Source organism: Chiroxiphia lanceolata, chromosome 5, assembly GCF_009829145.1.
Source record: "Chiroxiphia lanceolata isolate bChiLan1 chromosome 5, bChiLan1.pri, whole genome shotgun sequence".
NCBI lineage: Eukaryota > Metazoa > Chordata > Aves > Passeriformes > Pipridae > Chiroxiphia > Chiroxiphia lanceolata.
The window spans coordinates 55,824,511-55,840,177 of NC_045641.1; the positions used below are offsets into that span (position 1 = coordinate 55,824,511).

Here is a 15,667-nt window from a genome sequence, read left to right on the forward strand (position 1 = left end):
TCGCTCTATAGTGTTTTCCTTTATTAAAAACTGGATTTTTAAATTTTTTTTTTTTAATCTACCCATGCAGGTTGGAGTCCTGATGCCCGTTACTCAGAGCGATTTCTTCAAGAAGCTAAATTACTTCACTGGAATGGGAGATACAAACCTTGGGACTATCCCAGTGTCCACACTGATCTGTGGGAAAACTGGTTTATTCCTGACCCTTCAGGGAAGTTCAAATTAACTCGTCCTGATAGCTGATACTGAAACAACTTAAATACTCCCAAACATAGTGTATTGGATGCATGTAATAGTTTGAGGCGCAGCATATGAGGAATATGATTAACTGATTCTAGAAAACGAAGTATTTGTTAAATATATGAATAACTGACCATCACTTTTGTGTGCATAGGGCTTGAGAGGGAGGCTGGAGTGACCATTACACGGTTCAGATTATCCTGACTTTTATGTAAGGTGAGGAACTAGGTTTACTTGACAGTGAAGTATTTTCATTATACATTTACAGAGGTAAAACTCGGTGCCAGACAGTGTACTTTAATTTAAGGTCTTTATAAATAAGACTCCAATGGCTTCTGGTAGAAAGACCTATCCAGCAGATACCTGCAGTATTACACACAAGGTGTCTTTAGTTGTCTGGCCCACATTGAAGAGCATGAAATGAGATCTTAGGCATATGTTACTGAGTTGTGTTGAGTGGTGACTCTGTTTTGAGGCATTTCTGCTTATGACACATCCTGTAGTGCACTTAGACCTTTGCTAGCAACATGTGAAAGCACATTCCAAGACACTGCAGTACAATTCCTGATTTTATTGTGAAACATGGATAGATTTAAGACAGATTAAGAACTTCTGTATTACTGTAACAAAAAGAGCACCAGTTCTGAGGGAGGACACATAGAATTGCAGTATTTAGTGAAACGGTCATTGTAGACTTAACTGTATTTTGTACCCAGTGACTCTTTTAAAGAAGACACCTTTCCCTTCCACTCAAAGAGGATAGCCTTTCAGGAGTTAAATCCTACTGTGCTACATACTCAGCAGTGCTAATTCCATGCTTCCAATTTTGTTGAAAAAAAAAAATAATTGAATTGTAACAAATCCCTGATGCAAGATACTTTGAGCACCTGCAGGAAAACACCCATGTAAACAGCAATACATGATACAGTACACTTTAAATAACAGACAAGTCCTATACCTTTCTGACAATATACAGAATAGCTTTATGCTGAAGCTAATAAACACAATCAGAATCATAATGCACACTTTCTTGATTTAAGACGCTCAGAATTAAGCCACATAATTTGGGAAAAAACTGTAAACATCATGCCTGCCTCATAACAGGTTGAGAGTGTGCGATCTCTGTGAGAGCTGTTATAGCAAGATTAGAACCTACACTAACTAGTTACACACAACTGACAACCATTGCTGGCTGTGAAGAAAGGATAAATTATGCCCTGCAGGACTCTCTGGCCCGCACGGAGTGTGGAGATACTGTTTGTATCTGTTTTTCAAGTATGTGAAGCACCAACTATTATAAGATCATCAAAACTGTAGTGTTTTGATCAGCTTATTGCTTTTACTTCATCACTTCCTCACATGATAAAGGAGGGAAAGAAGATGATGGTTAAGCACCAGGATGGAATCTCGTTTCTTTCTCAGTAACTAATATTGGTCAAAAATATATATCATTTAGGCAAGTTCCTCAGAAGAGAGCTGTAGTTTCTACAGCCAACTTCTTATTCATGGAACAGCTGCTCCTATATTTAACTCAGTATTTTTTGCTTGTAAGAGGAATATGAAGACCACCCTCTACAGACTGAAGAGAATGGAATGTTAAAACCTGCTAAATTGCAAACTCTTTTCACCCTGTGCTAATTGTACATGATGTAAACGATGTGGCTGTACGTGATTTTTACAGAGAACGCAGCCTTTCAATTCCCTGACATGTAATCTGTTCGAAGGGGTTGTCTACTGCTGAAGAGACTAAACACACAGTAACGACAATGTTTGAATGCTACAGAATTGTTTGTTTTGGGCCTTTTTTCAAGGAATTCCAGTTCCTTACTTTGGAATTTCAGAGGGAAAGAGATAGAGTGGTAGGCATATCTTACCGTAAGCCAGCTCAGCTAGAATATTTAGGCCCTGTCCTGTGTGACACAAATTTTCCTCCCCAGTGTTGTGACTTGAGAGGATGTCTTCACTCCCTTAATCCTGAATATGGTCCACTCACCAAGCAGACAGAGCTCTCTCTTCCCACCCAGAAGATACTCAGTGCTCACAGCTGCAGAGTGCAACTTTCTGCACTTTTTAAGAAGGTAAAAGGCAGACTTAAAAAGCACAATTTCCTTAACTGTGCCTGATTAAAAATATCGCTTCACATAAGTTAAGGGTACACTTCCCATTTTCCCCTCTGGATATAAAAGGATTGTGAGATATCCAAATATTGAGGCATCAGTAAGAAGTATACTGCTGCTGTTACTACTACATTACAATTCATGAAATAAAATTAACGCCCAAAAGAAATCTTCACAAATGAGAAAGCAATTTGTCAAAAACTGCAAGAAATGGCATACATTAAATATAAAACTCATATACAAAAAAGGACTAACTTTTTTAAAAAAAGTTTGAACAGTTCCTTAAAATCATCTAGTTCATCGATTTCAGCCTACCACACACTTACTTTGGACTATAATAAAATAACTAGGGGAGATAAAATACTATTAAAATGCTTCAGTTGGAGAACCGAGGTACCAATCTTGGTCACTGCATTAAAACTGCAGCATGGATGCATAGCTGAGAAGGAACAGCCCCTACACGCTGCTTCCCTCCTCTTCCCGTGTCACACCGGCATTGAACTCTGGAATCTGGTCTGCAAAGGACTGTGTCATCCATTGTCCATTAGGAACTACACCGAAGGAGGACCCCTCGCAGTACTGTGGATTGCTTCCCGCTGAAACAAAACAAAAATCCCACTGTTTACAAAATGCAGCTGACACCCCTGAGTCCTTGTTCCCAGGCAGTGGTTCACAGCCCGAATGCCCAGAGTGCTGCACTTTACCCGTTCCATTGGAAGAGAAGCTGCACTGCTCACTGTCATACGGTGCACGATCACAGTAAGCTCCTCCATATGCTGCTTCATAGCCTGGGTCATATTTTTCCTCTTTGACAGCCATCTTTTTAGCATCCTCTGCAGAAACAGAACACCTGAAGTGTTAATATTTAGAACAAATACTATCAAAGAGCACTTTTATCAGAAAACACTTGAAAACCAGCCACAAATTCTACAAGATAATCCCCTGCTCCCCTTATAGAATTTAGGCTGTACTATAAAGAGAGTGGAATCTGTAATTCTACACAACACAGTTTAGAAAAGATGACACATCTGCCTCCCTTCCCCCCATCCCCCATTAAATTCTTTATTTCTTTCTTGCTTGGGAAACTTCTAGCTGTCTTGTACACTACACTGCATTTTAATAAAGGGTTAACAAAATAAGCACTGTACCTTGTGCAAGTTGCAAGTCGAATGTATACTGCACCTCCTGCACGTCTGTGTTTGGTGTGATGCCTTTCAGTTGGTCCCTTAAGTCTTTCAGCTTTATGTAATAATGAACTTTATCTTGTGCCCGGGGAAACTGAGCACATCTTGCACTGGATGATGGCATAACGTAGCAGAGCTTGAGACAAAGAGCAAGAAAAACAGCATTATTGAGCTATGAGTTAATATTTAGTGCATTGAGAACAACTTAACAGTTAAGCCCACTACTTTAACCCTTTGTACAAACTTCAACTAATGCCAGAGGTGGTCGTGGAAAGGGCTAAAAGGAGTCTTTAATTTTTCTTGTCCAGCCAGCTGTCTTGCCCTGAAGAGAGGGGCCAATTATCAGCTGCCAAAGTGAGGACAATTTTCACTAGTTATTTATGTGCTGCAGGAGAAGCAGTACCAGTGTGTGGTACAAGAAATTCGCAGTGTGTGCCAGAGAGTGGAGCACACTGCAGAGCTCCCTGAGCAAGCAGAGCCCCGAGCCAGAGAGTCCCCAGAGGAGTAGTGGCAGCATGCAAACAGCCCACACCAGTGAGGGAGGCACCACGGGTTAATTAGCTTGGCTTCTGGGCCAAGAGCATCCACAGCACACATGCCAGGGTGTGAAACTGCAGTTAGTAAGTATGGTTGGAGCCAACTCAAGTGTCTCTGCCTCTGCCAACAGCCTTAACTAAAGACATCAAGTTAGTTGAGCAAAAACAAACTGTTCAATCCTTTTATTGCCATGCAGTATTTAAGAACAAGTACCAGTAAAGGGGATTATTTATCTTTCTTACAAATACATCTACCGCAGAAGTCTTTAAGAGCTACTTAAGAAAGCAAGCACTTTATCAACAACAGTTCTTCAGGCTCTAATGGCAACACTTCACCTTTAGAGAAAGACAGCTTAAACTTGCAGCACTAGTAATTCGGGATAGAAATAAGAAGAAAAACAATCCCAACTTTTGAACTGACAAGGTAATGAAGCTTTAGAATAAGCTACCTTGGCAGGTAGTGTAATTCCCTTTGCCCTAACCTGTTTATAAGAACATGTTAAACAAACCTATTTCTGATGATATATAGCTGGTCTATTGAGATACTTTCCAGCACTAGATGTCTGTGACTAATGCACTCTTCATCAAACTGTTTGTTTTATCTTCAGCACCCAATTGAACTTCAAATTGCAAATCAGCCCAAGGAGGTCCAGACTGATGGCAGTGCTTGGGCATGCCCAGCTCCTGTAATGCTACAGTGGTTTGTGTAATAGCACAGTGATGGACTTGCTGTTCTTTCTGCCCCACAGTGGCACTACCACCACCATGGTCATGTTCAGTATTAAAGTTCAGTAATACAAATATCCAGTAAATTGGACACAGGGAATCAGATTAAAGTTATCACAAAAGCATGCATTATTTGTACTTTAGACAGTTGTCAGAGAATGCACTAACCAACTAATCATAATACACGATTTCCCAAATAAAATCTGCAAGTCTGAAGAAGCTGCATGAAAGATGTGTCTGAAAATTGCACTATCCCCCTTTCTCTATTTAGGTAAAAGCCTTTCACACCTCTTGTACTTTGGTCATTATCAGAATGTACTTGGTTCATTGTCAGAAGTGTATGCAAGTCCTGAGATTTTGTTACTTTTTAAATGGAGTGCCCTGGCTTTGTTTCTTAGTTTCAATACTCACAGTTTCTGTATCTGGCACTTTGTGTGGCTGCAGTCCAAATTCCAAGTTCTTAACTCTAATTCCAAAAACTTCTCTACTAAAAATTTCATAAATACCTAAAATAAAAAAAAAGATAGGATAAGTGTGAAGGAAAAAAATAGCTATTGACAGAAAAAATTAATTTAAAAGTCAAGGTTCTCACATTTTCCATTGAAAACTGCTATACGAGGTTTATACTTTTGTAGCTTCTGCATCAGAATTCGCCCTCCTTCCCGAATCTCTTTGCTGAAAGAGAAGGTACTCAAAATTATAATCACAACTATTAATTCATTAACAAGCATGATATATTCCCCCTTGCTGCCCTACCTGGAAAGGTCTTTGCTTCCAGGTGTTGTCCTTTCAACCATGTTTGTAAATCCAATCCCATATTTATGGGGCAAAGTGTGGTCATCCATATGGTTCAGTTGTTCATTACTTAGACCAGACATGAACAGACACTTCCCTGTGAAGTAAGAAGGTAGATACATATTTGCCTATTTCTATGGAAAAGGAAGCACAATGGAAAAAGCTCAACTGTCAGAATACTGGAATGCTAAAGGAAGAATCTATTTTAACAAAGCATCAGTTAATTTGGGAAGATTATTGCCCTATCTAGAAAAGTTAAAAATAATATTACTTTATCTACTGCAAGAGAACAGAAAAGCCCTATGAACAGGAATTCCTCATCATGATCCTGTGTATGGAAACCAGTCTTTTATCCTAAAAGTTCAGTACAGAGCTTTAGATTTTGTGACTCACTTAAGCAGGGAGCGAATGTGATCAATATGGATTCCGTGGGAAAGAATGTGGCAAATACAATGTGTCAGCTTTCTTTTACAAGCTTGCCGTTGCTCCTCCTTGCCCTGAGCCTCTGGGACAGAACTGCTGACATCTCACATTCATATTTAGCACATAAAAGTAGAGTTTGGGCGATGTGCAGTGCCAGCACAAACTCACGCCAGGTAGCTCCCAGTGATTTGGGAAGGCTACAAACACCTGGATTCGCCAGAGCACACATAGCTGGCCTGCTTCTCAGTAAAGGAGGTGATCAGTCTGACCAGGCTGCAGAACACTAGAGAAATACCCAAGCCTGGTTTTGGGTCTGCTGGGCACCAGGAATATTTTGACTGGAATATCACAGGGCTGCAACTAGCCCACGTGGAGCTCCCTCCCACCACCACGGCTCCTATAAGCAGAACTGAGCATTTCAGAGTTCAGGTAGGATCTTTTTTTATGAGAACATGATGCAGCAAATGCTATACTGAAAATGGAAAAATATTTAGGACAAAACATCTGTCTGGAGAATCAGGTATATGCCAGATGCATGTCTGCTGGGAAATGGCAACTGGCTTTGCTTTTTCATCACTTAGAAAGCTTCTAAAGAAGAGATGGATGAATAAATGCAAACAGAAGAGGGCTTGGTGAAACACATTTTTTGGATGATGCCTGTAGTTTTATTTTACATCAGAAACTGATGCTTATTGACTCACCCTTGATAAATGAAGTACTAGAGATTTAATTTTTATTCCTTAAGCTGCACACTAATACAACAATAAGGTATTTGGTAACAGTGTGTTTGCCTGACAATTCTAAACCTGCATCTGAAGTCGCTGATTATTTCTCATTTATTCTTTCTTATGTACAGTATTTGACAGAAGTACTTATGGGATTTAAATCACTCTTGGATGGTTAAAAGCAAAATCCCTCTCTGCATCCAAAACAAAAGAAAATCAGGAGAAAAACAAAACCCAAACCAGTTTAATTAAAATACCACAAATTCTAACAAAGTTCTGCAAATTCTAAAAGAAGAAAGGAAAATGAAAACGTACAAAAATGGTTTCCAGGTCCCGGGTAATGATGTCCTTTGTAAGCTGCCATCAGGCCAGGGTTTATGCCAATCTAGAAAGATATCAGTCCATTTGAACAATGAGAACATGGCTTGTAGCCAGCAATTTAATCAAGTTACAGCAAGGATGTTTGATTCAATTCTCTCTAAGTTACTGTCAACAAACAAAACTGTGTTAATGGCACCTTCCACCATTATTTTAGAAAACTGACAATTTTACAGCAGTGCCTCACTTAGCTGTGCAATGCCAAAAGGGCAGCTCACAGTGTGCAGAGCTTCCAGCAAACAAAGCATCGAGTAACGGTCTCTCATGACTCTGTATCATACCTAAACCTTAGATTTCTCAGAAATTACGACTATGCTACTATGGCTTTTAACAGAAAAGGCAAAGCAGCTCTACACACAGGAAACAGTTTATATACTTTATCTTGCAAGATCTTGCCATATAAGCAATATAGATAAGTCAGCAGAAGGAATGTAAATCATAACGAGTACAGGACTTTTCTACCTAATCTGGTAACTCTGTTACTTACTATTACAATGTCCAGATCAAAGGTCAAAATATCAGGCAAGGTCTTGGTCAGAAGTTCAGCTTCAGATACACCATTAAAACGATCCACTTTCCTTTTGACTTTAAAAGTATCTGTGATCTTTTCTTGTTTGCCTTTTGACTTGGCTGTTTTTTCTTTTTTAGCAGCAGGCTTTTTGGGTTGCTTTGGCTCAGTTGCTTTGGCTTTTCTTTTCCTTCCTCCTTTCTTAACTTCTGAAACACAAAGCAAACATTCCTTTTGTACATTTCTAATGTTGCAGTGTCAAAAAGACTCAGCTAAATGTATAGATACAAAAAGATAAGTTTACCTTGAAAATTCACTAATTTAAACAATTACCAGATCAATCTCGGTTTTGCAGGCTCAACACAGAGTTAGCTTAGGTATCTCTGTACCACACACAAACACACCACTCTCAGACAACTACACTGACTTGGGATACAAAGTAACCCAAGTAGTTACCAAGAGTAACCCCATGATTGGGTTATGTTGTTTACATGTTTTACGCCACAGTCCTTTGGAAACAGTTTCATTTCTTTTGGAGGATATGCCAGAGCATCAAAGCTTAGGTTCCAAAGAATGTCACAGTAAGTTCTAGTCACCTATCCACCCTTCAGCTTCTAAATATGAAAGTTGAATGTTACAGGTGACATAACATCTTGAAGAAACCAAACTGCACGTCAAAAGTAAAAGGGCTCAAGTAATTACCCACAGTGTCAGGTATGAACTTGTCAGGAACACGAGCACAGAGGCTGAATGCTACATAAGCTATTCACACACTGCTGCATTCACATACATTCACACACTGCTTCCAGAACAGATACTGTCCAGGGCAGCATTCAGCAAGGTAATGCAGCATCTCAATCTGAGTGACACCAAACACTCATTTTTATTTACAAAATGCCAACATGAAGTAGTCACTGTTCACTCATCTGAAGCTTCTGGCTCTTAAAATTTAGAGATTCAAGCAGCACAGGTACTAGCCATGACATGACCACCCAGAGAGTGCTCTCTATCTCTATGTTCATTAATAATGTCAAGCTGTAGAACACAACTTGAAAAATATGAAAACATACCTAGCAGCAATCAGCTGCTAAATAGACAAAGTAATCTATTACTTTAAAACTGAGACTTCATCTTACTTTCAAAATTCATAGATGAAAATCTCCCTCAGATAAAAAATAACTGTGGTAGATACCCAGACACTGCCCTAAGTCTGCAAACTTTTTTGGAGCTGTTCTTGTAAGAAAGCTGTGTAAACAAAAGGGAAAACAAAAATCATGTGAAATTCCCAGGGCATCACTGCAGCAACTGCTTAGGGAAGCTTTAAGTAACTACTCAAGTTCTAGTCTAGTTGCAATGAAGAGGACAGAAGGGTCTAGACTTGGTGAGCCACATAAACAGCTTTTTTCTACCGCTTGAAGAGTTAGAAGGTTTTTCATGTGACAGCATAATGCCACATAATGCTCCAACTCACAGCAGTCAGAGTATTTTAAATGAAGCAGGATAATGTTTTTCTAACTCTCACACTGATCAGGTACCTACCAACCAGACACTGTTATGGAAGATGAACAATGCCAGGGCAGCCTTTCAGAGGATAATCCTAGAAATCTTACTATTTTCACCACAGCAGTAGCTGGACTCCAAATCTTTGTCTTTCATACATGTTCCTGTAAATTTCACAGACATTTGATAAATATTCCATCCCCACCTTTGAAGGCCCTACTCAACTTACAGTTCTTGCAAAAAACAACACTAGGGAACAGCTTCCTAACAGACGATCACGGTTGTCCAAAAATACTTGCAAGTGCAGTCAAACAGGGTGCTCACAGTGACACTATGTTATCCAATACTAAAACTGCAAAAGAAGACTGACTACACAGCACTTGAGATGCAGCCTAACTGAAATGAATAATACTGTGACAGAACTGAGCAGTCACAACTATTTTAAACTGGAGGTTTTCCTCCTATGATTTTATCTGGCCACGCATTACAACTTTAACAAAAAAAAATGGTTATCAAGCAATGTCATTGCATGAACTGGCTGATAAGTCTCCTTGGTACACAGAGCTCTGAGCTGTATCTAAATATTAAAGTAAGGTGAAACTCTGTGTGTGAGTATTGGCTGCTGAATCAGAATTTAGGCATAGCAGAGATCACTGCTTTTTCATGTCCTAAGAGTGAGCACAGTAACAGAACAACAGATGTCCCATTGGCATAGCTACTGCAAAGACTGAGTGTACAAAATCCTAAGGGGGGAAAAGAAAGGCAACATGCAAGTACAGAGAGTACAAAACTTGTGTCATGTACAGGACACTTTGCAGCACTGTTTGCATTTTGTTTAAATGAGCTGCACTAAACCAAGTGATTCTCAGTCCATACAACCAATTCCCTACCTATGATCACTACAACACACTAAGGAACCATTTAAACAAAAATATTTCAAATAAACAGTATTATATTGTACTTCCACTGCAGAAATTTTAAAAAAAAATTTTGAACTCAGAATTTTTAAAACCCACCTTTTCTAACATAATATTAAAACTCATGAAATTAGCTAAAAATTATGCATTTATCTATTTAAACAAAATTTTGCTTTTCCTGGAACAAGATAATTGTGTGAGACTGAACAACCCGAACACATCCACCTGGGTTTACTTCTTGTCTTTTTAATTATCTGTTAAAACACGTTACTTGAAGAATACAATTAATCAATACTTCCTCAGACAGCACCAAGAAAAGGAAATCCAATATGTCCAAAGAAGCAGTTTAAGAGCAATATTTTTTTCCCAATCAATTACTACTGTTTTAGCTCTCTTAGCACGGCCCAGTCAATTTACCTTTCGGAGGTTCCTGAGCAATGTTTGGCTCTGGAACGCCCTCTAGAGTTGGCTGCTCAGCCATCGTTTCCATGTTGGGCACCGCAGTCATCATCTGATGGAACGGAAACGAGTAAAATGCTTGAGCTTGCTGAAGATATGCGTAGTATCTTAGGAGGGAGAGGAAAGAGACATAATTTGTCAACAACTTAGAAATTGGTGATGTACCCTACAGACCGTAAAAATCAAACTTTATCAAGGCTGGCATGTATTGCACTTATATTCTCCAACGACTCTATTAACAAGGGAGTAAATTATCCAAATCCTTGAAGCAGTCTGGCTGCTGAGCTGGTATCAGTTAACAGTACAGTTCTTGTGATCACTATAATGTGGAATTAACACAACACTGGTAAGTGAAGTGTAGAGCTTTACCCTTTTTTTCAGGAAAAAACACTCTGTAGCACACACTTCCAAAGCAAACTATCAAACACATCGGCAATTTACAACACACGTGAGCTAAAACTCTTTGGACTTCAAGTTTTCAAAATTTTTTTAGATTTTTTTTTAATGTTGCATCATTTACTTGATCTGGTAAGATCCAGAACGGATGAATCATTCTGGGCTATAAAGCATGAAGAACACACACAGCCTTTGTTACTATGCAGATCATTAAACAGCTTTAACAAATTGTGTGGCAGATGTTGTCCAGTTATCACACACTGGATCCCAACACAAAATACTGCACTTATTCTACATGGAAGTGTTCACATACACAAAAACTCAATTTTCTTCCATGCATAAAGATATTTTTCCATATACAGCTTTCTTCCCCCCCACATTTATTAGTCACATACAGCCCTCACACCCCAACGCAAAATTCTGCTTTATACTGTCACTCCTTTCTACCTACACAGCCCTTTTCTTGGCCACAGATTCTGCTGCTATAAAAATACATAGAAAGGATTTTGTGAACAGTAAATTTTCAGGAAATAATTTTATCATCTCAAAGCTCTTAACAAAAACACCAAATAATTTTTAGACACGGACATATTTGTCCAAGAAGGCCAATGGCATCCTGGCCTGTACCAGAAATAGTGTGGCCAGCAGGACCAGGGCAGTGATCAACCCCCTGTACTCAGCGCTGGTGAGGCCACACTTCAAATCCTGTGTTCATTTTTGGGCCCCTCACTACAAGAAAGACTCTGAGGTGCTGGAGCGTGTCCAGAGAAGGGCAACGGATCTGGGGAAGGTCTAGAGCCCAAGTCCTATGAGGAGCAGCTGAGGGAGCTGGAGTTGTTTAGCCTGGAGAAAAGGATGCTCAGGGGGAACCTTATACTCTCTACAGCTATGTGAAAGGAGGTTGTAGCAGGTGGGGGTCAGTCTCAAGTAACAAGCAACAGGACAAGGGGAAATGGCCTCAAGTCGTGCCAGGGGAGGCTTAGATTGGATATTAGGATAAATTTCTTCACGGAAAGGGTTGTTAAGCATTGGAACAGGCTGCCCAGGGAACTGGTTGAGTCACCACCCCTGGAAGTATTTAAAAGCCGTGTAGATGTGGCACTAATGGACATGGTTTAGTGGTGGGCTTGGCAGTTCTGGGTTAATGGTTGGACTCAATGATCTTAGAGGTCTTATCCAACATAAATGATTCTGCAATTCTAAATATCTCAAAAAAAGGGACCATTCACTACTACACAATGAATTTTTAAGAATCCCACTGTAAATGAGATTTATACCAGAACAGCCCACACTCTTATGATCAAGCCACTAATTTTGAACTAAATACCTGTCCTGAATCAAGGAGAATAAATATGAACGTAGGTCTGTCAGACTCCCGAGGAAGTTGCCTAATAAAGTCATGGGAGATTTTCAGAGTACTGTGACTACTTTAACCCCTCTGCCGGAAGAGTTCCATTTTATATGAAATACTTGTGCAGCTACTGAACCAAACCAAACTGATCTTCAGATTTGTGTTGGGAAACACAACTGAGACATGCAGAATCCAGCTCATAAAGTAATAAAAGCTTAATCATGCAGAGCAGAACAGAGTGAGTAACAAAGATGTGAAACCAAGACCAGACGCCTTCTTGTAATACAGGCCTTATTTTATGTGTATATAAAGTATCCTTCTTGTAAAGAGAATAAAATTTCCTTTAAATAGAGAGAAAATTCACGCCATGTCACAAACAAGTCCTCTAACCACTTGCTAATGAGAGGAAAGAGAACTTTTACCCCTACCTCTAAGTTTCCTACACATTTTAGGCCACATTTCTTGCCCGTGGGTTCAGAAATACAATTCTTTGTTACTGATGTATAACAAACAAAACAAAATGTCATGGGACATTTGAATAAATATTTCCAGTTCCACGAGGAAAAGGTAGGGATTCATTCCCCCTCGCCCTACGCCCCCCCCCCCCCCCCCGGCTTCAGTTCATGCTAAAAATGAAAGAAAAATTAAAAGAAGGGTAGAGAAGATTTGTTCACAAAACAAGTATTAAATAACACTCGGAACAAAACCAAGTATTAAACGATTTTCAGCTCCCCTTCGGGACGCAGCCACGACCGCGGCCCAGCGCCCCGTTCCCCCCCCGGGGCCCGGCCCCTCCGAGCCCCGCTCTCCGCTCCCCTTTGTGCCGAGGAAGGGGCGGGAGGCGCCGCCACAGCCCGGCCGCGGGACGTGGGCGAGCAGGAGGAGCAGGACCACGGCGGCCCCCCCGCGAGGCCCGAGCGCGGCCGCGGGCGGGCGGCGGTACCTGCCCAGCTCCTGGGGCTCCATGGCGGGCGGGGCCGTCCTTGTCACCGCCGCTGCCGCCGCCACTGTCGCCGCTCGCCCCCCGCCCCTTCCCCCCGCTCGGCGCCCCGACCGACCTGCCGGGCGGCCCCGCGCCACGTGACCCGCGCCGGCCAATGAGCGCGGAGGGCGGGGCCGGGCAGGGGGTTGTGTGTGGTCCCCCCGTGCCCCGCGGGGCGCCGGGGGTTCTGTCGCGACTCACCGCGCGCTGCCGCGATACTCCTGCGCCGGGGGCGGGCCTCCACACCCTCTTCCCTTTTCCTTTTTCCCTGCCCCGCTGCCGGCGGCGGCGGGGATGACGCACGTCCGGCGCGGTCGGTGTGTGCGGAGTTCCCGGCCCGGCCATGCCCGCCGGCGTGCCCTGGCCCATGTACCTGCGGGCGCTGGCCGCCAGCATGCTGGCCATGTTCGCGGGGGCCGAGGTCGTGCACAGGTACTACCGGCCGGACCTTGTAAGTGCTCGCAGGGGCCCGGTCGGCGGTGGCGTGTGTGCGGGATGGAGGCTTTGCCCCCGGGAGGCGTCCGGCCTGGCTGTGCACAGAGATCGGCCTCTGCCCGGGCACCGTCCGGGCAGCCGGGACCGTGCTCTGCCCCGGTCTGGACTCCTCAGGACAAGAAAGACAGGGAGCTAGTGGAGAGGGTCCAGTGGAGGCTACAAAGGGCCTGGAGCATCTCTCTTATGAGGAGGGACTGCGGGAGCTGGGCCTGTTTAGTGTAGAGAAGAGAGTGGGGATGAGAGGGGCTCTCATCACTGCATATAAATATCTCAAAGGCGGGTGCCAAGGGGATGGTGCCAGACTCTTTTCGGTGGTTCCCAGCGACAGGATGAGCAGCAATGGCCGTAAACTAAAGCACAAGAAGTTTCCCTTTAACATGAGGAAGAACTTCATGTTGAGGCTGGCAGAGCACTGGAACAGGCTGCTCAAGGAGGTCCGGGAGTCTCCCTCTGTGGAGACATTCCAAACCCACCTGGATGCATTCCTGTGTCACCTGCTCCAGGTGACCCTGGCAGGGGGGGTTGGACTGGATGATCTCCAGAGGTCCCTTCCAACCCTAATGATTCTGGGATTCTGTGACTTCTCTGGGGAGCCACCTCCACTCTACTGATGTGGTACCAAAAATAAAAGCTATGTAACCCCCTTCAAAAGGGGAGAGTTCAAAAGTGGTGAGAAGGGGCTGTGCTAGATTTAAATAGACTTTGTTTCGAAGACAATCAAAAGTTGACTTTAGAAATGACAACAGGCAAGGCTGTCAAAACTACAGTCACAGAAATAAACTTCAAATGAAACCACCCACCAGGAATATTAATGGTTTAGTCTGTTGGAGGCCTGACTTGTAAGTTTTCCCTCACCCTCCTGCTCTTGATTTTTGTAATTCACTGTGCTATTTTCAAATGGAAAATAAGTTTAAAAAAATTACCATGCTTGAGCTGTCACATCAAAATTTAAGCAGTGAGGCTTAAATCATTGATAGATGCATAAGAATTTATGTATTTTAGTAGTCTCTGCTGTAGCCTTCATTACAGGCAAATAGACATATTTATTCAGAATGATCAAATGATCTATATCCCTAAAGTAGGATGAATTTTGAGGAGGTACCTCGTTCTTGAAATGTCATGTCATCTGGTACCTTTTTATTTTTAAATTTCATCTTCAACTTCAATGCTTAATTTCTAAATCAAGAAGGTAGAGGCAGTGAGACATTTTCTTCTGTCACCAAGAGAAAGAGTAGATGTGGAAACTTCAACTGTTTTAGACATCTCTACCAAGCTTACTTTCTTTAATGGCAAAAAAGCAGCTTTGTTCATTTAAATGAAACTGTTAATTCTTTCTTTTACCTTCTTTTTTTGTTTTCCCAATTATATTTTGCTATTTTAAAATAAAAGTCAAATTACAAGAAGGTAATAATTTTTAAGATGTTTTGCATGTAGGAATTATATTCTGCTCAAAGAAGAGGGCAGTATAATCACAGTTTAGCTATAATGCTCTTACAGAGTGTGATCCTTTACTGTTTTGTGAGTTTAGTGTTTCTTCTGCCACAACACTGATGTCTTTCTCTGTTTTTAATAGAGCATACCTGAAATACCTCCTAAGCCTGGAGAACTGAGAACAGAACTGTTGGGTCTAAAAGAAAGATCAAGCAAAGTTCAGACTTCACAACAGTGACCAGAAGTTACTTCCGTTGTGAAAACTAGGACTGATAAAATATTTATTCAACTGTTTAAGTTGCAGAAATATGTATGTGAAATACTGTACTGCCTTAATGCATTTTTGCTTTCCTTTAAGCAGAGTTTCAGGCAGCATTTAAAATAAACGTACAATGAGTACTGTTGTTAAAAGTCCAGTTGGTTGTGTGCCAAAATAGTTGTGACTTCTTAAATCTGGATTGCAGTGTAACTATCCTTCAGAATAAAGGGTTGAAGCATGACAAA

The 15,667-nt window shown here is 41.6% G+C and overlaps 3 protein-coding genes across 12 annotated transcripts in view; 2 read left to right on the forward strand and 1 right to left on the reverse strand.

Moving 5' to 3' along the window:
* The window catches only part of GLT8D2 (glycosyltransferase 8 domain containing 2), a 17,923-nt gene extending 16,826 nt beyond the window's left edge, over nucleotides 1-1,097 (forward strand). For all 5 annotated transcript variants that reach the window (XM_032688927.1, XM_032688931.1, XM_032688932.1 and 2 more), the window contains one exon: nucleotides 71-1,097. In XM_032688927.1, coding sequence (XP_032544818.1) covers nucleotides 71-243 — 173 coding nt within the window. In that variant the 3' untranslated portion in view covers nucleotides 244-1,097. The remainder of the gene's footprint in view (nucleotides 1-70) is intronic.
* TDG (thymine DNA glycosylase) lies at nucleotides 797-13,487 on the reverse strand. 6 transcript variants are annotated; one of them, XM_032688923.1, is made up of 10 exons: nucleotides 13,439-13,487; nucleotides 10,467-10,615; nucleotides 7,612-7,841; nucleotides 7,062-7,131; nucleotides 5,560-5,695; nucleotides 5,396-5,478; nucleotides 5,215-5,309; nucleotides 3,506-3,677; nucleotides 3,062-3,190; nucleotides 797-2,953 (listed from the first exon to the last, which is right to left on the reverse strand). In XM_032688923.1, the coding sequence occupies exons 2-10, from the start codon at nucleotides 10,558-10,560 to the stop codon at nucleotides 2,814-2,816; spliced, it is 1,149 nt and encodes a 382-aa protein (XP_032544814.1). In that variant the 5' UTR covers nucleotides 10,561-10,615; nucleotides 13,439-13,487; the 3' UTR covers nucleotides 797-2,813. The 6 variants fall into 6 exon arrangements, with proteins under 6 accessions (XP_032544814.1, XP_032544816.1, XP_032544815.1 ...); XM_032688925.1 differs by having other exon boundaries at nucleotides 10,467-10,560; nucleotides 13,439-13,459; XM_032688924.1 differs by lacking the exon at nucleotides 13,439-13,487 and adding an exon at nucleotides 13,314-13,335.
* On the forward strand, nucleotides 13,419-15,667 carry C5H12orf73 (chromosome 5 C12orf73 homolog). Its single transcript, XM_032688933.1, has 2 exons — nucleotides 13,419-13,688; nucleotides 15,306-15,667. The coding sequence occupies exons 1-2, from the start codon at nucleotides 13,581-13,583 to the stop codon at nucleotides 15,399-15,401; spliced, it is 204 nt and encodes a 67-aa protein (XP_032544824.1). The 5' UTR covers nucleotides 13,419-13,580; the 3' UTR covers nucleotides 15,402-15,667.

Bases quoted from the DNA above. Each gene is read 5' to 3' on its own strand.
- TDG (XM_032688921.1), bottom strand. From the start codon at position 13,221: ATGGAGCCCCAGGAGCTGGGCAG. The intron at 10,616-13,198 runs GTACCGCCGCCC...CTCCCTCCTAAG, and splicing joins GAGCCCCAGGAGCTGGGCAG to ATACTACGCATATCTTCAGC. The intron at 2,954-3,061 runs GTAAAGTGCAGC...GTTTTGTTTCAG, and splicing joins CTTCTCTTCCAATGGAACGG to CGGGAAGCAATCCACAGTAC.
- C5H12orf73 (XM_032688933.1), top strand. From the start codon at position 13,581: ATGCCCGCCGGCGTGCCCTGGCCCATGTACCTGCGGGCGCTGGCCGCC. The intron at 13,689-15,305 runs GTAAGTGCTCGC...TGTTTTTAATAG, and splicing joins GGTACTACCGGCCGGACCTT to AGCATACCTGAAATACCTCC.